General features: G+C 38.4%; 4 protein-coding genes across 5 annotated transcripts; 2 read left to right on the top strand and 2 right to left on the bottom strand.

The window, feature by feature from the left end:
- Positions 1 to 2,827: 2,827 nt before the first annotated feature.
- LOC113731391 (uncharacterized) lies at positions 2,828 to 6,844 on the top strand. Of its 2 annotated transcripts, none has more exons than XM_027256652.2 (5): positions 2,828 to 3,873; positions 4,034 to 4,515; positions 5,931 to 6,118; positions 6,347 to 6,413; positions 6,491 to 6,844. In XM_027256652.2, exons 1-5 carry the CDS (start codon positions 3,186 to 3,188, stop codon positions 6,527 to 6,529), a joined length of 1,464 nt encoding a protein of 487 aa, XP_027112453.2. In that variant the 5' UTR covers positions 2,828 to 3,185; the 3' UTR covers positions 6,530 to 6,844. The 2 variants fall into 2 exon arrangements, with proteins under 2 accessions (XP_027112453.2, XP_027112461.2); XM_027256660.2 differs by having other exon boundaries at positions 3,039 to 3,873; positions 4,058 to 4,515.
- Positions 6,845 to 10,702: 3,858 nt separating this feature from the next.
- Positions 10,703 to 13,187, bottom strand: LOC113729403 (uncharacterized). The gene is made up of 3 exons (XM_072080211.1): positions 12,563 to 13,187; positions 11,578 to 11,963; positions 10,703 to 11,305 (listed from the first exon to the last, which is right to left on the bottom strand). Exons 1-2 carry the CDS (start codon positions 13,087 to 13,089, stop codon positions 11,768 to 11,770), a joined length of 723 nt encoding a protein of 240 aa, XP_071936312.1. The 5' UTR covers positions 13,090 to 13,187; the 3' UTR covers positions 10,703 to 11,305; positions 11,578 to 11,767.
- Positions 13,188 to 15,832: 2,645 nt separating this feature from the next.
- Positions 15,833 to 16,345, top strand: LOC113743047 (RING-H2 finger protein ATL74-like). The gene has a single exon (XM_027271115.1). The coding sequence runs from the start codon at positions 15,833 to 15,835 to the stop codon at positions 16,343 to 16,345; it is 513 nt and encodes a 170-aa protein (XP_027126916.1).
- Positions 16,346 to 17,902: 1,557 nt separating this feature from the next.
- On the bottom strand, positions 17,903 to 20,688 carry LOC113729493 (uncharacterized). The gene is made up of 3 exons (XM_027253811.2): positions 19,959 to 20,688; positions 19,218 to 19,321; positions 17,903 to 18,379 (listed from the first exon to the last, which is right to left on the bottom strand). Exons 1-3 carry the CDS (start codon positions 20,616 to 20,618, stop codon positions 18,073 to 18,075), a joined length of 1,071 nt encoding a protein of 356 aa, XP_027109612.2. The 5' UTR covers positions 20,619 to 20,688; the 3' UTR covers positions 17,903 to 18,072.
- Between the last annotated feature and the right edge of the window lie 67 nt (positions 20,689 to 20,755).

Raw genomic sequence — 20,755 nt, forward strand, 5'->3', positions numbered from 1 at the left:
AGCACTTGCATGTTTATTTAATAAAACTAAAAGAAATTTAATAAATCAAAAATATTAAAATTATATAAAAAATAAAAAATGAATTAAAGGAAAAAAATATGTAGAAAATGAATTTGGGTATTGGGCGGGATGAATCTAAACCCATCCCAAAATGATCCCGCCCAAGTTAGTCCCAAAACACATATGGGTAAGATTGGACCCAAACCCATATGACTCGGTTCCATCTCAAACCCAAGCAAATCCCGCCCATCCCGCCCATTTTGCCACCTCTAACCTAAATGAACTAAAATCAGGCTTTTGCAATTTTGGCACACGTGCTGTGTTTGTTCTGAAAACAGTACTCAATCCATCTTTTCCCAAAACTGCCAATTTCACCACATACGACATTGCTCATTTACCTTTTTTGTGGTAGGTGTTTTTTTTTTTTATATAGAAATAAAATAATTTTATCAATGAGATTGTTGGTTTTTCTCTAGTACCATTTGCTTGACAGAGTTTCAAGCAAATTTCCGACTAGATTGAAAGTTTTCACAAATTAAGCTAAATTATGTGCAATCTTTCTCTAAAAGTCCAATTTACTTGACAATATGGTTGGTCTGATAAAATAAGACTAACAATAAATGCATGCGCCGCAAGTGTATTAGTATTCAACCATTGGGAGATCTAGGGGATGAATGCATAGTTTTTGGAGAATTTGTGAATGAAATATGGATTACTTAAATTAAAATAATTTATAAATGAATTCTAAGTGATCAAAGCATTCTCATAATAATGTGAATTTTTGTTAAATAAAAAATGCACTTCAAAACATAAAAACGTATATTTAAGTAAGTGTAGCTACATATGTACACATTTAATTTGATATACAGTGCACTTATGCATGCTTAAACATGTACACGCGAGTACTAATTCTTCATAATGGATAATTTTACTTGCAACACAAATTTCTTTTACAAATTTATGATCAGTAACTTATGTCTCATTTATGATTTTTTCAAAATTTATACCATGGATTGTAATTCTTGAATTTTTCATTTTCCCTTTTACAAACACATTTTCAAATACGAGAATCATCTTATGTTTGAGCTTCGTTTTATTTTACAAAGGAATTTTTTTTTTTTAAGTTTGAAGCATAGCTCAAATTTACAACAAAAAAAAAAAAAGAACGAAAAGCTATGTCAAGTTGAACTGCGTGTTGACTCATCTGAGTGAGAATTGATGAAAATTTCTACAAATCACAAAGTAATCATCGTATAAATGATAAAATGGTGAATGGAGTTATTCAAACTTTTACTTTTTTTTCAAATTAGTACAAGTGATGCATAAAGTATCATGATAAAACTAGAAAAATGTAAGAGAGTGATGGATTGAGTAGTATGAAAGAATGGAGTGTAAGTGGAAGGTTACAGGTTTGAAACATCTCACTTAAACTAAAAAAATATTAAACAAATAATTTTTTTTTAAACTAGGGAAATTTTATTTACATAAGGATGCAAATAACATTTTCTCTAAAAATAAAGAAACATTTTTGTTATTAATAGGTAATAAATGCATAGAAAACTTAACGATTCTAAATTTGCAAATTTGGACTTGAAAAAAATCTAGATTGGAGTTTCAAGTATACCCAAATTAATTTAGGGATAAATTGAGGTTTATAAAATTTAGGGATAAAATTTGACAATTTCACTGATCTTCCCTAAAGTTTATAAAATTACACTTACCTCCCTTGGTAGAATTGTGAGCCTAATTACTTACATGGAAAATTACTCATATACCATAAGACAAGACATTATGTCTTATGGAAACTAATATCTAATGATTGAATAATTAGAGCATCGATCAATTATTAATAACTGTTGAGAATTTCTTTAATAGTGAACAGTGACTTGCAATTATAAAACAAGGCCAATTGATTTACTAAATGGCGCTATTTTGTGATTGATATAACTTGAAAATTATTAGAAACCAATTGTACATAGTGTGATAAGAAGGGTTTTGGTATTAAAAAAAAAAACATAGGACAAAAGAAGATTGTTCATGAGAAATTTTTTTTTTGAAACTCTTAAAACTGTAACTGTTGTAAAGTAATTTTGTTGAAGTAAAGGAGAAAAAAGAGAAAATATAATTTAAAAATTCTTTTTTTTTCCAAAATCACAAAATCAAAGTAATGTTAAGAGCGATGACCGGTCTATTTTACCGAATATTGTGATCGTTAGTATAGTTTTATTGCTTATTTGTGTTGTCTAATGTATTGAATGTGAATCTTTTAATTAGTGAAATGCATGTATTAATTGTTTATGATTTTTAATTATTTTTATTTTTTTACTAATACAACTTATATATATGTACAAGGGATAATTATGGGATAAAAGTTTCATTTCTCTCTTTAAAATACTATTTTTAACGTTCTTTTTTTTTTTATTTGGACTAATTTTGTTTCTAAAATGTTAATCTTAGAGGAGGTTTGTGTAATTTTACAAACCTCAAGGGTGTCTAGTGAAATTGTCAGCGAGGTTTCTGAAATTATCCGTTTTAATCATTTCCGTAGTTGTGTCTTCATCCCCTTGTGGAGGTTTGATATCCCACATCGGGGGTTGGGGTTGGGGTTTGTTGGGTTATAAGTCCCTGGGACATGCTCAAGAGTTGCCGGCTTTTGAGTACTGTTCTGGGATTAGGTTTATAATTTCGGTAAAAGTCAATTCAGACTGTCGAAAAAAAAGACATCGGCTTCTGTGGGGGAGTGAGGGTTCGAATAAGTTCGGCTGAAAGAGTCCGTGTCAGCGGGTTCAAAAGAGTCCGAGGGCAGGCTCCCTTGTGGAGGTTTGATATCCCACATCGGGGGTTGGGGTTGGGGTTTGTTGGGTTATAAGTCCCTGGGACATGCTCAAGAGTTGCCGGCTTTTGAGTACTGTTCTGGGATTAGGTTTATAATTTCGGTAAAAGTCAATTCAGACTGTCGAAAAAAAAAAAAAAAAAAAAAAAGTAGTTGTGTCTTCATCCGTTTCGAACAGTGGCTCGAAGGCGAACCAACTATCCTGGCGAACTGGTTATTTCGAACCCATTTGGGCCGGAGGTTGAAGGAGACGTTCCAATCCAGTCAGCTCTGCTAACTTGGTGACATCAACTTCTCTCTCTATCTTTCAAATGTTCAATATATTTTAGGGTTTCAATTTCATACATTCTCGATGGATGTTGACATCGACGTCGACATAGCCCGGTGGATTCTCGAATTCCTCGTCCGGCAACCCCTAGACGACCGCATTGTTAGCTCCCTGATTAGCATTCTTCCTCCCACAAACGAAAATTCAGGTCTCAAAAAGTCCCTCCTTTTACGACGAATCGAATCCGAAATATCTGCCGGTTCGGTCTCCGAGAAGATCCTTGATATCCTCGAGCAAATTGAGGAATTAGACTTCCAGGACAAGATTAAGCAACACTCTGACCTAATCAAGGCCGCCTATTGCTCGGTGGCTGTGGCTTGTACTGCAAAGTTTCTGAATGATAAGGACGTTGATAGTAAATTTAGGTATTTCGATGCGGTCAGGAGGATTTGGAGAGGGAGAGTGTGTAAAATGGAGAACGCGGAGAAGGTGGGTTTGATTTCGGAGGAACTGAAGAGTTGGAAAGATGAGCTCGAGGCTGCCGTGTGGGATGAGAGTATTTGGGATAGTGTGTTGCAGAAGAGTAAAGGCCTTGATGCGGTTGGGGCGGTTAGGCTTTATGTTCGAGAGGAAAAAGATGATATCGGGCCTTCTTTTCTGGAATTAGTAGCTGAGGCATTGAGGGCTGATGATAAATTAAAGGGGATTCTCGGATTCAAAGGGACCCATGGCGGGGCAATTCAAAGTTCGGGTCCTAGAGATGCTAATACAGGTGAGTTTCGTTGCATCTGGTTCATATGTTTAGCTGGGATTAGCAAAAAGTTCAGAAGATGATGATTTTTATGAATGCTGTAGCTTTATTTGTCATTGAACATGCATGATTTATTTTTTCCCTTCGGTTGGGACTGTATTGATTTTATTAGCATGTTTAGGTGGTTGTTTCTCAATTCATGTAGAAGTGCAGAGAGCAAATGTTGTTTCCGGGCGGAAGCATGTTGCTTCTAAACGAATCCGAGGTGCTCCATCTGGGATGTCTAGAGGTGCTAAGATCATAGATGGTGACACTTCTGGAGCTGACATTTCTGGCAAAACGTTTGATCTGCCATCTACTCCTGAAGTGCATGAAGTGCAGGAAGCTCTTAAGTCAAGTTCGTTGGACCTAAAAGCTGTGGTAAAGGATCCCCTTCCTGATGCTTTAAACATTGCTGATACCGTGGTTTCTAGCATTGAAAGAAAAGATGCAGGTAAGCAGCCTGTGGAAGAAAATCATGTTGGAGCAAACCCTTCCATTGCTGAGAGCTCTGGAGCTGTTCAAGCTAATGAAGGGACTCTGGGTAATCATTGCTCTGAGCATCAGAAAGATGCACCAAGACAGAGTTTAATGGCACGAAGCAGCACTGCTCGTACTTTTGAGGTAATGTGTTATTTACAATTCTGAATTACTGTTGGATCTCCTTTATCTAGCGAAGTAGATGGCTATCAAGTTTTTGCCTTCTGAAAAAGGATACACTCCAAAATTTCGTTATCTAGTGGTTTAGATTTTTTTGGGTTCTAGTCTGATATATTTTAGGTTCCAAGTTGTATCTTTCTGGCTATACATTTTGACTTTGTTTCGAGGTTTGTGCAATTTTGTCATAGTTATGACGTATGAGCTTGGTTCTTACTCTTCTAAAGTAATTAGGGGTTTAATAACCTCATGAGACATAATCTAAAGGGATGAAAGATTGGCATTCTGCATTCATTACATGCCTATCAATTTTATAATGATCGTTATAAAACTTAGTTATTTGGGATGCCACTGAACTTGGCATCTTCTTTATGTACTGATAAAACTTAAAATTCCCTTATACGAGAAGTACTACTTGCCTGCATGATCTGTGATTATGCTTCTGGTTTGAAACACCTTACCATTGTTGCTATTTGATTCATTGATATGATTGCAGTTGCTGGCTATATGATTCACTCGCTATAGAATTCTCTGTTGTCCTAGTTCCGTGAATATTTATTACTATTTTATTTCATTTAGTGTGAGACCAAGATCTATTTCATACCTTACGGGATGGATGGAGTCTGCTAATTCTCCTATTCCTATACTAAGGGCTGCACTTGTATGTTCAATAACAATGGAGCTCGGGAATGTTGCCTTTGGAGAAAAATATGGGCATTGCAATCTTTTCTAATGGTAGTTGTGGGAAGCAATGAAAGGCTCTGTTTGAGACGATTAAAGATTGGCTTGGGTTCCTTGAACACTGTAATAGACTGATAGTTAATCAAGGATTGTATTAGTTGTTTTCTTCTCTCCCATGTTAGTTCTTGTCCGTCTACTTTTGCCAATCCAAATGTTTTCTTCCTTTACTTGTTTTATCTCAATCACCTAGTTTGACTGATAGAATCAGTGAGATTAGATATGTATGGGCTTAACATGTTCTAGTTCACATCTGTAATGCATAGATTCATCATTTATGAGCTATGGCGTCGTTTGTTCTTTCTCGATGGATTGAACTAGGAGCGTATATGATAACATGAGCATAGTTTCTGATCAGTCAGCTATTGGATTTAGTAAGATACCTGGTTGACTTAATCACTGCTTTTCACTTATACTGTTCTCCAAGACTCCAACTAGGAAATTTGACAGGTTTCTTTTTTTTTTTTGAGAGTTATGTAACTTACCTTGATTATGCTGCATATTCCAAAAACTTGTTTTTTCCTTTCCCTATTTTTCTGCTAAATGTTGTTGATCTTGGATGTACACAATATTGGTTCCAGGTATGGAACTTTCCTTTGGATGTGGAATTTTATTCTTGTTAAAAAATCTAAATTGTTTTTCAGTGGGACGATTCAGTTGATGCATTGGCTGGAGATTCACCAAATCCTGGAAATGGAGTTCAGTTACCTAGCCCAAAGAGAAGGGTAGTTTCTCCTTTGAAGAAATATGAAATCAATAATATGAAGAAAAGGAGAAAATTTAAGAGATGGAGTACATCAGAAGAAGAGACGTTGAGGATTGGTGTAGAGAAGTACGTAAATTATTGCATTCAGACAAAGCATTACAGTTGATTTCCATAGTCTTACATGGCTTACCATTTTGCTGTGAACATGATTTGTTATTTGGGTACTCAGTGGCGGCGCTTTTCTTCCAATCTTGTTCAATCACATCCTACTTGCGCTAGAGTGATATAGGACACATGGTTATGTCTGACTTGCTCAAGTTCTAAAACAATATATTTGTACTGACCTTGTTGCAGGTATGGAAGAGGAAACTGGAAAGTTATTTTGAATGCATATCGTGATGTATTTGACGAGAGAACTGAGGTAAATGTTCTGCAAAATTAATCTTCTTGGCACTTGGCTTTTAATGTATATTAATTACCACTGATTGTTGTCTCTAGGTTGATTTGAAGGACAAGTGGCGAAACCTAACACGCTAATGCTAGCTTTTGAAGGAACTGATTTGCTGTTTGTTTTAGCCACAGATATGTGCTTTGTATAGCTTTTGTCTTTTCATATCCCTGTTTTCTCCATCTGCTGTTTTGAGACATGGCAAACCAGTTCACTGGCTTCTAGCTCAGCGTAGTACTATTTTGGAGGAGGAGCAATGGATTTTTGTATGCTTTTGTCTTGTAATCAAGTGGGTAGTCTTGTAGTCAGGATTAGGATAGCATAATGATGTAACCAACAATATTACTCGTTCATTTTGAAAAAATGAACATCTAAGTAATGTCTATCAAAATTTTTTACTTCTCTATCTTTTTCCCTTGATTTTTGTGTGATTGTTTGTTATTTAAGCGCCTTTAGCCTTTTCTGCTACTCTTGCCTCAAACCACATGTTTCTTATTGCTCGTCTACACAACTGGACGCTGATATGTTCTCTTTAAACGCATGCTTCTGACCGAGGAGGGATTATTAACTTCCTACTTGCCTGCCTGTCCAACTTTCTGTCTAATAGGAAATGCTGTCGCCTTTAGTTCTTTAGTTCAAAATTACGATGTGGCATTTTTACTGGCGCCTGAATTTTTGCTTGGGATTAAGGGCCTGTTTGGAAGTCAGGTTTTTAAGCAAGTTTTTTACCTACTAATTTTTTAATAACTTTTGCTACAGGGATCCCAAAAAACTTTTCTAAATATTTTACTTACACACTTCAAAATACACAAAACACACAAAAAAAAATGTTCTTCCCTTTTTTTTCTTCTTCCTCCCCCATCCCAACTCACCACCACCTCTGTTGCCGACCACTACCTCCGGCGCCGTTTCCTTTTTTTTTTTTTGCCTTACTACCTCTCCCTGACATCTTCCCCTGCCATCCTTTCCCTTTATTCAGTTTGTATGACCCCTTTTTTTAAAAAAAAATTTACCTTCCCCAGTCCTCCCCCATCACCCTTCCCTTTCCCCTTTGGCCGATCTGGCAGCGAGAGTAGATCGCATCGGGGAGGGGGATTTTTCCACGCACCAAATTGCGAGGAAGGGGAGGAGAGGGGAAGGCTGAAAATTGCAAAAAAAAAAAAAAAAAATTTTGACTGGCTCGTGGATGAGGTGCACGTTGACTGCTGGGCGAGGGAAGAGAAGAGGGATGGGGAAAGGCAGAGGGGAGGAGAAGGGGAAAGGGAGGTGAGGGGTGGCGGGAGGTGGCATTGGAGGAGGTGCTGGTGATGGAGCCGATGATGGTGCTGGAGTTGGAGGAGGTGCAAGTAGTGGTGGTGGTGCTGGTGGTGGCGTTGGAGGAGATGCTAGTGGAGGAGTAGGTGGAGGTGCTGCTGGAGGAGCTGGTGGTGGTGCTGGTGGTGGCGTTGGAGGAGATGCTAGTGGAGGAGTAGGTGGAGGTGCTGCTGGAGGAGCAGGTGGTGGTGCAGGAGGTGGGACTGGTGGTGGAGTTGGGGGTGGAGCAGGCAGGAGAGTAGCAGGAGGGGTTGGTGGAGGCATGGTAGTGGTGTCGGAGGTGGAGCAGGTGGAGGCGTGGGAGGAGGGGCTGGAGGAGGCCTTGGCGGAGGTGCTGGAGGTGGGGCCGGTGACGGAGTAGGGGTGGAGCAGGCTGCGTTGCTGCTGGGAGGCAGAGGTAATGGGGAAGGGAGAGGGGGAAGGAAGAAGAATAAGAAAAAGAGAGGAAAGAAAAGAAAAAGGAAGAAAGAAAAAGAAAGAGAAAGAGAAAAAAAAAGTTTTTCATCTTGCAAAAACTTCTACAAAAAAATTTTTCACCTTACAAAAAATTTCTACAAAATTTTTTCAAAAACTTCTACAGTGCACTACAGTAAAGTTTTAGATAAACTCCCAAAAAACTCAGGTTCCAAACAGACCCTAATTTACTCTGTGCTACTCTAACCACGTATCTTCCTCTGTCCATTCTCGTTATTCACCAGTATATCTCTGCTACTTTCTATCTCCATCGTATCACAACCCCTTTTTCCCACTTTTTAGCATTTTCAGTTTCACCCACGACACAAGGCTTCAAATGCCCATCGCCCTCATCCCCCGGACGGAATCATCTGTCCATTATATATGTCTATTTTTCCAGTCCACTTCCATTATATCTGTCTATTTTTCATGTCTAACGCAAAATTATGTAGTTCTACTAAAAAATGGATAGATATAATGGATAGAGGATCCTGTCTGTTCATCCCCTGCTCGTTAGACAGATATTGAGAAATTTCCTTTTTTCACTTTCAAAGTGAAACTATGTAATTTTATAGAGTTTTATGCCAAAATAACACTTTTTCTAAAAAAATATTCCCAATGTGATTTATTTTCAAATTGTATTCCCAAATCAATATTATTGTTGCCACCTAATATTCCTGATTGCCATGTAGGATAACAATAAAGGAAAGCTTTAATCTAGTTTATAGTTTTCAATAAAAACTAAAAATTTAAACTGTTTTATTATAGAGGCACAAGAAAATTACATAACTTTGATAATTTCGTTATAATTATTTAAAATAAATTTTACCATTATTAACCTTGCTATTATTGCTCTTTGCAATTTTTGTAAATGTATCAAGTTTATTGCATATATTTTTTCAAAAATAAATTTGCAAAATACAAAAATTGCAATGAACATTATAAGCAATAACAAGAAAAAGTTACAAAAACTTCAAGACTATTATATTTGTTTATGTTATGCTTCCTACTACTTGAAAAGAACTTTTACAAAAAGTAATCAAACTATTGCAATTAAGATAATGCTAAAGTTTCTCAAAAGTAACACAAGCCATTAATTGATATTGAGTAAATGTGCAAAAATACTTCAAGTATACGAAATTATTTGATTATGTGATAGAGAGACACTACAAATGAACATACTTATATTGAGCATGAATTTATGTTGTTACGTAGTTTTCCTCTTAGACATTTTATTAAACACACGGTGTGAGAAATCATTTGTTAAAACAATTAGTATTCAAAATTTTTTGAAGGGCGTAGGAATGTTCCAAAAACTGCACAATAGAAAAGACAAGAGAATAATCTTCATTTACTTTGAAATAATCAATTCGAGGAGAATATTTTCATCTACAGATACAATATCAGGAATGATAATGAAGTTTTAGATGTTGTTAATATTAATATTGGCTTTTAACAATTACACTTGACAAGGAAAAATAATGAAAGGATACAAAATAATAAAGGAAAAAAAAGTGGGAAGGTTGAGAGAGAGAATCAGGGAATATATTAATTGGGAAAAAGAGATAGAATGTGCCTCTATCTTTATCCTACCACATATGTAACCTATATGAAAAAAAAAGAATTATAAAAGTAATAAATTTTAAAATTAGGTTACTTTGGGTATATGTTTCAAAAGAAGAGTTATTTTGACAATAAAATCTAATTTTACATTAGACAAGAAAAATAAACAGATATAATGGACAGAGAATTCCGTCTGCTCATCCTTTGCTCACTATACAGGTGTTGAGAAATTTCCTTTTTCCACTTTCAGTTTCATGCATGACACAAGGCTTCAAACACCTACCTCTCTCATCCCCTTCTTATCGGATAGATGTTGAGAAATTAGGCCCTGTAATTCTTCCTTTATAGTCTTCTCCTACAAAAGCCTATTTTAATTACTATTGTTCTGATGAAAAAATTGCTATCAAAGGGGAGATGAAGAAAGCCAATTTTAATTTCAAGTACTATTGCAGTAAAAAGGTGTTCGGCCTTAAAAAGTGGGACGCGGGACTGGAGCGGTTATCAGAACAACCGCTCCGAAAGGTGTAACACCATTTGTACATGATGTAACATCATCTGTACAAAGTGTAACAATAGAACAACAGCGAGTAATACTAGAACAATATTTTTGTGAGTCCCACATGACGTGAAAATCGAATTACAAGACGTGATCTGAGCCGAATAAATTTTTGAGACCTTGTCCAAGCCATGAAATGCCTGGGACGGTTGTCAGAGACGACCGTCCAGGCCCTCGTCCTAAACAATGTGGGTGATCTTCCGTACTCTCTGTTCTGACAAGCCAATACTAGCTTTTGGCTCAAGATTGATTCCTTTCGGAAATCAAGTGATTACTGGAGGCCGTGGAGGGTAAATCGTTTAAAAAAAAAAAAAAAGAGTCGTCTTACGCAAATACATGAAGAGTGAATTAAGTTTGCATGTCAACGGTGAGAGAGTTATCTGAAACTGTTTAGCAGCCTTTGTTTATAAAGTTTAAACAAGACCAGTTACAGAGCCACTCGTTGCGAGGTTTCAACCTCTGAGGCAGCCTAATCGTCGTCCTATTATTCCACTAAGCATGGACCTCCTAGCGTTGCTATGGCCAAAAAAGAAAAAAGAAAAAGAAGCTCCACCACCGTCCTGAACACAGAACGGGCAACGACCTTAAAGCCCACAAAGCTAGCTATCACTGTGCTCAAAGGATGAGCAGGGCTTGACCGTTTGCTGATAATGTCAGCATCATCAAATCTAACACTAACGGCCGAGCACTTCTTGCATGGCTCAAAAGGTAATTGTGTGGATGAGAGATTTGTACAGTGGCTGTAGTTCGCCAGCGGGGGCATCTCTCTGTAATTGCTAGAACAGAGGCTGTGGACTTGCCACGTGCAAATAGGGAGATAACGTGCTGGGCTGGCAATTGTGAAGCAGCGGCTTTTGGTGGGTTGACATTGAAGTAGGAAACTGCAGAGACTCGGATTGGCACACGTGGCAGGGGTCGTCCAATTCCCCTGTGACAGCTTTCAGCCATTGGATTTCCAGCTTGAGTGCTGCATTTTGAGCTGGAGACAACAAATACAGAAGTGTCTTAAGGATCGATATATCACGCATTACTGTAGCAAAGAGAAGCCCTCGAACCGAAAATCACTTGACTAGTCATCGTCCCAGTGAAGCATAAACACAAACTAGATATAATCCAAATTGGTGGGCATGAAGTTGGAGAAACACTCGCGGAAGTTCTTGAGCACGAAATTAAACCATGATCATTTTCTGATGGGAGACAGAAAAAGAAGAAAAGACACCGAGGGCAGTAGTTAAATAGGCAGGTGCATACCATCGATCTGCTCGGTTTGACTCTCCAGGGTCTGCAACTGACATCTTAGTTCTGACTTTTCAGCTACAAGCTCCGTTGTCTCCCTCTGAGAGAGTTGAGATTTTCAAAAGTCAAATGGTTGCACAAAACAAAAGGAGATGCCACTTAATTAGTACATTACATTTCAGCATGGGGAGAAAGTGAGCGTCGTTTAGGTTGATTGCGTGACATGCCCTGCAAAAACATATGAAATGAATCGAAACAAAGTACATGCCTGGGTTGTGGTGAGTCGAGTATTGAGCAAAGCCACCTGCGAATTAAGCGTCTTCACCTTTTCCTCGAGATTTACTATGTATTGAGCCTTCCTCTCTTTCGACCGGGCTGCCGAATGTCGATTTGCCACAATCCTGGAGTCAACCGCTACGTTTTATTAACAACAGACTCAGGTCACTTGCTCTATTTGTGGGCACAGATAGAAACCTAGCTGCTAACTGTTCAGACAAACAAGTTTTTCAATCCCGTAGTTTGATTTGGAGCTCATTTCTCCCGGATTTTCAAAACTTATGTTGGTATATTCAAGACAAAAGGCGAGCTTGGTAATTTTATCTTTTTATCATGTTCACAGGTTGCCAATTGGAACCTAATTCACCTCCCATTACCCTGTAAAAGGAATAGCAAGTTTCTGACTTGCGATCAATTGACACACAACAAAAAGGCTTCATTCCCAGCTAGCTAAACCCTCCAAAATACTCCATGTTCCTATGCCCAGTCATCAATCATAGAAAGTACTGCTAAATTTGACTAAGAAGACCCTAAGCAGAGGAGAAAATAAGAGCAAGAGCATTGAATCCTTGTCTTCAATTTGGATTTTAGATTTAACTGACTTTGGTGATCATTAATTAGTTAACATTTTTTTTTTTGAAAAAAAAAAACTGACGTTGTATGGTAAATGTGTGACGTTGTACGGTTGAACCATGCAACAACGTTAAAATAAAAGGATATGAACCTCTTGGCCCGCTTAGGATCGATTGCCCAAAGCTCCGCCAACTCTTCCGGCGCCATTGCTTTTCTCGGCTCCACAAACCTTTTCTCATCCACCAAACAACCCTTCAGCCCACGCCGTTGCCGTTGTTTCCTCGGCTGAGTTGTGATGATAGCAGTCTTGCTCTTATCCTTCCTCTTTCGCCTCCCTCGACAACGGCCGCCGCCACAGCTCCCGGCAACAAACCCGCCTCCGTTCTGGAGAACGTCGTGATTGTCGAGGCCGACGTTGACGTCGTTCTCCTTCTCTTCCAGCTTTTTTACGTCCATGTAAACTGAGAAAAGATCATCGTCAAAGTCAATGTCGAAATCAACAATGACATTATCATCGTCATTGTCGAATGTTTTTACAGTTAACTCCGGCGTCCATGCACAGTCCAGGGAACCTTTGAAAGGAGAGCTGATCATGTCGGCGTTGGGTGTTTCCAAGAACAGAAGAAATGGCGGAGTATTAGTTGCGGGGTTTGGCTCGTCTGGATTAGTTGAATTCATCAAAGATATTTAAACAAAAATTGAAAATTCTGAAAAAAATAATAATAATAGAATATTCTGATGGAGTAGTTTTGGAAGATTCAACAATAAATTAAATATGGGATTTATTTTGAACAATAAATTAAAAATGATGGGGTTTAGTATTGGAAGATTCAACAATAAATTAAATATGGGGTTTTGTCCCGGTAAAATTAGTGCTCCCTGGGCCTTTATATATACTGAGGAAGAAGAAAAAGATTAAATTTGCATTTCTTGGCCTGAAATTAAATGTGACGACTTAAAGATGGCCACTTGTCGTGGTGAAGTATGGTTTCTAAATTCATGGCTGCTAAAATATAGCTCACCACCCTATATTCCTGTTTAGGTGGAGGTTTTCCTTCGATCAAGGGGCATATTCTTCTTCAAGCTTTTATCTTCTTCCCATCTGGCGTCAAGAATTTCTCTATTTTCCTCGTTATCTGCCACGCCATGCATGTACTTATCCACGAACTTTATTATCAACTCAATCGATCAGGGGATCCAGGCAAGCCATGAACCCGTTTGTCAATTCGCTCCGAATGCCAATAACCATCCATGAGAAGTGAGTGGAATTACAAAGAACACAAGGCATTTGCCTTGCTATAATATAGGAAGACACCCCTATAATAATAATAAAAAAATCTAGGAAAATGTGAAAGGTGTATTTAGCAAGTTTGTATCATACACCAAAAAATAATCAGCCATTTCCATTATATATCCATAACAAACTAATGTAGTTCCACAATAATGTGAAAAATCTAGGAAGCTGCAATTTTTTAACTCCTCGTAGGGCACCAAACGAATCGAGTGGCCCGCGAGCGGCTCGAGTCGAGTTCGATCAATATCGAGCTCGAACTCGAGTTCAAAATATTATGCTCGTTAGCTCGCGAGTCGGGTATATATATAATATTTTTTATTTTTTTATTTTAAGTATATATATTTTTTATTTTCTTATGTTAATAATAAAATTACATATATATCCTTAATATTTTATTATTTATTAAGAAAAAAATATTATTTTATTTATTTTTTAAAAAATAAAATATTTATTTATTTTTTTTCGAGTTTGAGCTCGAATCAAATTGATTCGAGTCGAGGTCGAGCTTTAAATTGCCGGTTCATCAAGCTCAACCTCGAGTTCGAGTTTGGTAAAATTTAGTCGAGACTCGACTCGATTTAATTAACTCAAAATTCGACTTGACTCGACTCATTTGCAGTACTACTTCGTCGCACCTTTTCTTGTTACAGTCGTTTGCTCTCAAGTTCACGTCCCTGTATAAAATGGTCCAATACCGGGACTGAAGAGTGGAGCGAATAATTTGAATATAAACAATCCAAAGGTGAAAGAGAAGGCACGAAGCCTCACTGACTCAAAAGTGTACAACAGCAAAATGTGTTAGCCCAGTAGGCTGCATGGAGAATACACAAACTCCACCAAATTTACTACGATCAATAATACTCTCAGTTATTTCAAAATTGGAACTAACCCGCAACCCAATTTTTTCTTTATTTAAAAAAAAGAAAATAAAAATCAAGTCCATGGTTATCTAACGGTCAGCATTTGGAGAAAGAAAAAGAATTTTTGAGGGACAAGGGAATGATGCAAAGCCGCACTAGCAAGTCAAGATTTGGACCATTTGATCTTGGTGGATGTAATGGTGAATCGCCAACCTCAACTGTTTTTATTTTAAGTAATTATCTTCAAGATATGACAAATTAGTTGGCAGACTAAAATCACATCAACTTTAAATTAAATAAGGGAAGAAAAACTTCACTATTACCTGTCTTGCCAGAAAATATCTACTTTGTCGTGTTGCTTGCATTCTTAGCCAATGACACCATCGGAGAAACTAGATATTTCCCCCCCCCCCCCCCCCCCCGCTTCTCATGCCGCAAAACCGTGCATGACTGATATTGACAATTCTATAGTCCAAGGATTATTAGGAAAACAACATCCACCATTCCATCAAATTGCGTCATGATGTATGCTAATACAGGAAGTAAGATGTAGTTGATCTGTTGTCACAATTAATAATGTTCTTCAGTGGATGATTCCTCAGATACTTCTGTGCAAATTTGCAGTGCTACAAAGTAGTGGTTTTAGTATAAACTCCTCCAAGTTATTGTTGAGTTTAAGGTAAAGAAGCAGTGGTTCCTTTCTCTCCCTACCGAGTATCTAATTCCTAGTCCCAAAATTCAATTCGACCATAGCTATGCTGGACCAATATTGATCGAGTCCCCTGGTCCCGATTTTCAATCACAGCAGCAAGAACCCTTTCACTTTCAGTAATTGATTCTCTCCTTTCCTTTGCTTCCTTATCCATTTGATCCACTGGATGCTTTTCCAAAGCTTCTATCTTGTTGGAATCCTTCCAACACTTCCTCGTTTTCGCCTAAGCACGCCGTCTCTTCCTTGGCAATGCGTCTAATCATGCATCCCGGTCACTTGAACCCCAGCTGGCTACTCGCTACTTTGCTTCCTATCAGCTCACCACCACATCTTCTTCTTCATCTAATTTCCCCCTCATCCGTCGGATCTACACATTCCGACTTTTGTATGTAAAATACCTTCACCCAGCCAGCTTCACGGTTTTCTTGCATTTCAAAAAAAGCAAAAAAAAAAAATTCACCCTTTCGGATTCAATTCATCTAGTCACTAGCTATATCAGGCATTTTTGCCAGCATTGAACTAGCAACGACCCATATTTATTAGTTACGCCAATTAATGGGAAATCAACAGAATCGATATCACCTGCCTCGGCACCTCCTCAACGGATCCGATGTTGCAACAATGGCTTTAATCAACGAGACAAGAAGCAACCCGACTAGTAACGACGCGAATTTCGACAGCAACATGGTGATAATATTGGCAGCTTTGCTATGTGCATTAATATGTGCGCTTGGCCTAAATTCAATTGTGCGCTGTGCATTAAGGTGCAGCCGGAGATTTGCCTTGGAAACTCCCGAGGGTGTAGCCTCACGTTTGGCCTCATCGGGTCTAACCAAGGACGCGTTACGTAAAATCCCGGTGGCTGTTTACAAGTCGGGAATCAATATCGCAGCCACGGATTGTCCCATATGCCTGGGAGAATTTAGTGAAGGAGAGAAAGTACGGATTTTGCCCAGATGCAATCATGGTTTCCATGTCAAGTGCGTGGATACGTGGCTACTGTCGCATTCATCCTGTCCAACTTGTCGGCAGCTGTTGTTTGGACATCCTACTCCGGCGAATACTTGATTAATGCAAGGTAATTAATGACTGCTGATGAGGTTTTGTGGTTTGTAGATTTTGCTGCAGAGTAATTGTTGTTATCTGGCAATAGATGAGGAGGGTACGTAATCCGTAACTGTTGTTATGCTCGTAACTATAGCAGGTTAATTGGTCTCTGTCATGAGTAGCAGCGGGAGGTAATGTCGTTGTTTTGAGAATCCAAGAGTATGTCAGTTTACTCTTTAGTTTCGAGTGGCTATGTATTAAGTTCACATGTATGTATGCATGCGCAGAAATTTACCAACAACAACTGTAAAAAAAAAAAAGAAAAGAATAGATGAAGAGACTAACTGGAGCAGTTAGTTATCTGGTGTTGCTACGTTCTTGCAATTATAGACTGCTTAATTTGTCTAGTCCGCAAATGCCACACTTCCCTCCGAAAAAAACTCAGAGAAATACCATTCCACGTAAGAGGTGAGGTACCTGCAATTATGTATGCGGTGCATCACCAATATGGTAATAGGACCGCAAAAATACGAGAAGAATCTTGGAAGAGTCTCTCAATCTGAGGGGAGTAGGGGACCAAATGAATGAATGAACAGTGAAGGTCGGATATCAAAAGACCAAATGGCAGCCTGCAGTTATGAGTTATGGGGCAGGGAATTGGCTGGGGAAAAAAATGCACGTCAAATAAACTGCTACTGCTACAAAAGACTGGAAAATAGAGTACTAGTACTAGAATTGACTGAAAAACATGAGGGCTTCCTTTAGTTAGTTGTCCGGTTGGCTTCGAGTGGCGGTGAACTAATGTAACTGCTCTTTCACAGGCTTCACATAAATATTCCAGTTAGGTGAGCCATAGACTTTTGCCGCCGGGGAGGGGTGGGGGGTGGGGATCTTGGAAGATATTTAATGTTTTTTATTTTTGGATTTTCCTTCACTCTTCTTCGATTTCTGGTGTGAAATGATTGATGATTAAGACGAGAGTTGTTAGGACCACAACTGCTCCAATTAAACAGGCAGAGAGAGAGAGAGAGAGAGAGAGGTAAATAAAACATCTTACCATTCTGGTGATTGGAAATTTGATGCAATATCCATTAGTACCATGAATCGCACCACATTCTGGTGATTGGAAATTTGAAGTCACTTGGAGCAAATTGATGCGTCATCCATGTTAGTTGAACTGCTAGGAGTAGTATAAAGACACAAGAGGTGCCACTGCTCCTTAATTTGTTCTACGTACGTAGGTGAGTACTTTAGTTATTGCATGTGTGGGCGTACGTGGGACCATGAGTATGTATATGGACAGTAGTAAACTCTATTACCGCCAGATTAATGAGGGCTTTTTAACTAATGTCACTGATACTGATACGAGTGGATCATAGTCATTCATGCATCAATTTTTCTAGTGCATGACGCTGTCAATTCATTTGTTCGTAATGAACAAGCACTTAACTCTTTAGTACTATAAATTAAGTTTCACGTTACTCGTATCGTATCTAAATGTTTGTTCATCTATATATGTGTGTCTTTTCCTTTCCCTAGGAAAGGGATCTAGAAACGAGAAGTTGTTGCGCTCTTAAATACAAAAGAAAGTGATGATGTATTTGGCAAAATGAAAATCAAAGAACAAAACAATAATATAAGTGGTAGTTAATTGAGTTGGCACATGGACAAAGCAAAGCAAACAACAACGGCGGATGCAGGCTAAAACTTGTTGAGTTTTGCCTTGATACTAATTGATATGGTGGCGTCTAGAAAGGCAATGGGTGGTTAGTAGGTGAATAATAAGGCGAATAAGGGGAGCCCATCACAAATGAAGACTGGGCATTGCCGACGAAAGAGGCGGGATTATTATTATTGCTGCCGGCATGATGGTTATTACGGCCTCGATTGGGAGTTCTTGGAGCTGGACTTCTTGGTGTAGACACCATCCCACTCCGACTATATCGATTCTCTCCGCTTCCCCTCGGCCCTTTCTCCGCCCACTTTAGCTCTTGTTGTTTAACCAGGCTTGGATATCCCATGCAACATCCCATTTGTCCTGCTCTCTCAATGTACCTGTGTCGATATAATTGATAAACAAAGACGAAATATTATTCTGCTCTTCTCTGAGTACTGAAAAATTTTGTAATCTTGAGCTAGTTTTGACGTTCTCAGGGCATTTGGGGCTCTTTTTTTGTCGACCGGCTGATTAATTACTGTATCAGGCGGCAAAGGATAAATTAATAAGTAGGGACAATTGAGCATTGCCTTCATACTGTTTATTATAAAGCAAATCAAACGGTTCCTTCTACAAATTATCAAGGAAAAAAGCAAAACATTATCTGTCGTTTAACTAGTACATGCTACATTATTTTATGTAACTTCGTGTTCTGTTGAAGCTTCCAACAAACCTCATCCATTAATCTTATTATATTCATATGAATTAACTGCGACTTAGTCCACATTCCTAATCATCATGCATAAAAATATCTTAGATTTTTTATTTTATGTTTTGTTTCCACTATCACGACTGAGTCAAAAGTATGGAGCTTGAGGCATGCAGTTAGGGATAATTTGATCATACACTGCCGCCTCACTTTAGTGCAGCATTTTCTGAGTCCCATTGATTCTGCAGGGGTCATCTCAAGCAAATTCTATGTATAGTACCGACGTTATAGCTCGTGAGTAAGAGTTGCTGTTGAGAGAGTGATACCTACAAATTCGATTTGAATTATAGTAGTTTAGGTCTGTACTGTCAGGAAATTACTACCCTTTAACCTAAGGTTTAGGTCTACACTGTGCTACCATCTTTTCTTTCTTGTTATTTTCTCAAAAAGACCTGGTTGGTCAGTATTCGATGTCAGTTATAGTCGACCCATCGATCCATATAAGTAGAAAATTTTGAAGTGTGTACCGGTGACCGAATCTTCGTCCCAAGCACTCGATGCACTTTCGGCCTTCTGTCATTTCTCCCATGCCAATAACCACGCACTGCCGGCAATAGACTCTCCCGCATACCTGAGTGGAGAATTTTACAATAACTCATGCATGTCCACGAAAAAATTGGGAGTAGAAACAGAAGCATCTAAAAAGACCAAAGATTGAAATAACGCGACGTAATGCATGTGCAGGCTGATTAGCTTTAATTCCTCCATTAAAACAAAGATATCAGGAAACTTGAACCTTATGAATATGCCATGTGATCAAAAAATCATGTTCATTCATCTATTATTTCTCTCACTTCAAACCTAAGCTTTTATCTTTGTCACTTTGACTCAATTTCGATGGACCAAAGCAAATATTCACCAAGTTTGGATAAAGAAATTACATCAAGGAATTAATAACATTCCTAGGCGACAAAGTTAATAAACATAACCTAAAGGCGACCGATCTATCTGGCCAAGTATTTACATGCTTATTCAAATTTAGAGCAGCCGATAATGTACCATACGTGTATTCTAAGTTTTGACGAACGTTGTCAGAATGTGTAAATCTGTGCATGACAAATTGATGATATTTATGTTCAAAACAAATTGATAATTGTGCCTAATGCTCTGAAATAATAGTATAACAGTGATAGAGCAAAAAAGCAATATGTCAGAGGGACAAAAAAAAAAAAAAAAAAGGAGGCTAGAGTAAAAGATGGTTGATTTACCAGGCAACGATGACGGAAAACATAGATGTAGGTAGTGCAAACGGTGCAGATATTGGAGTGAGGGATTCCAGGTCTCCGCCTTCCTCCTATCTCCGGGTATCCACTCATTGAAGCCATGCTGATGCCACTCATCTGGCTCATGTCATCATACCCCATGTTGTTGTGCATCCCGCGTGTACTATGACTATAAGGGCGGGCATGATGATAATGATGAGGAGGAGGTGTAGTCTGTCCATGAACATAATGGTGGCTTCGATGACCATTTGCACCCTGATGATCACCAACCCCAGAATTGTGCAAATGATTAGTAGTCATTGGTGAATTGTATGTGTCTCGACTCTTTGAAAGATGATGGATATGGGGAAGGTGGTGGGATTGATAATGAATTTGATGATCGCAGCTGGCGGAAGCCTCTAGGCCTCGGCTAAAATCCAAACTCGGTATTTTTTTGAGAGGGGCTACTTCTTCTTTTCTTGGGCTGGCTTCAATGATGGAATCCAAAGTGGGTGGTGCGTTATTCTTGTCTATTGAAGGGAGACCATTTTGTTGCCTCACTTCAGCTAGGTCTTGAAAGGTGAGGTTAACTGAATCATCAGGGATCCCTGAATATAACTCCTCCAGCTCTCTTTTTGCTTTTGCGAGCTTTGTCAAGTCTCCCATTGTTTTCTTTTTGGAGAGGAAAAGAGTGTAGGGTTAGGAGGTATGCGTTTTAGGTGTAGGGATTTTTCCAATGCAGGGGAAACGGTACTTATATGTATAATGCAAGTGCAGACGGCAGGAAAAAGCCAGGATACCTG

The sequence above is a fragment of the Coffea arabica genome, chromosome 1c (genome assembly GCF_036785885.1).
Source record: "Coffea arabica cultivar ET-39 chromosome 1c, Coffea Arabica ET-39 HiFi, whole genome shotgun sequence".
NCBI classification, from domain to species: Eukaryota; Viridiplantae; Streptophyta; class Magnoliopsida; order Gentianales; family Rubiaceae; genus Coffea; species Coffea arabica.

Bases quoted from the DNA above. Each gene is read 5' to 3' on its own strand.
- LOC113731391 (XM_027256652.2), top strand. From the start codon at position 3,186: ATGGATGTTGACATCGACGTCGACATAGCCCGGTGGATTCTCGAATTC. The intron at 3,874-4,033 runs GTGAGTTTCGTT...TAGCATGTTTAG, and splicing joins TCCTAGAGATGCTAATACAG to GTGGTTGTTTCTCAATTCAT. The intron at 4,516-5,930 runs GTAATGTGTTAT...ATTGTTTTTCAG, and splicing joins GCACTGCTCGTACTTTTGAG to TGGGACGATTCAGTTGATGC.
- LOC113729403 (XM_072080211.1), bottom strand. From the start codon at position 13,089: ATGAATTCAACTAATCCAGACGAGCCAAACCCCGCAACTAATACTCCG. The intron at 11,964-12,562 runs GTTCATATCCTT...GGTTGACTCCAG, and splicing joins GATCCTAAGCGGGCCAAGAG to GATTGTGGCAAATCGACATT.
- LOC113743047 (XM_027271115.1), top strand. From the start codon at position 15,833: ATGGGAAATCAACAGAATCGATATCACCTGCCTCGGCACCTCCTCAAC.
- LOC113729493 (XM_027253811.2), bottom strand. From the start codon at position 20,618: ATGGGAGACTTGACAAAGCTCGCAAAAGCAAAAAGAGAGCTGGAGGAG. The intron at 19,322-19,958 runs GTAAATCAACCA...TTCTCCACTCAG, and splicing joins TTTTCCGTCATCGTTGCCTG to GTATGCGGGAGAGTCTATTG. The intron at 18,380-19,217 runs GTACACACTTCA...ATATCGACACAG, and splicing joins GGACGAAGATTCGGTCACCG to GTACATTGAGAGAGCAGGAC.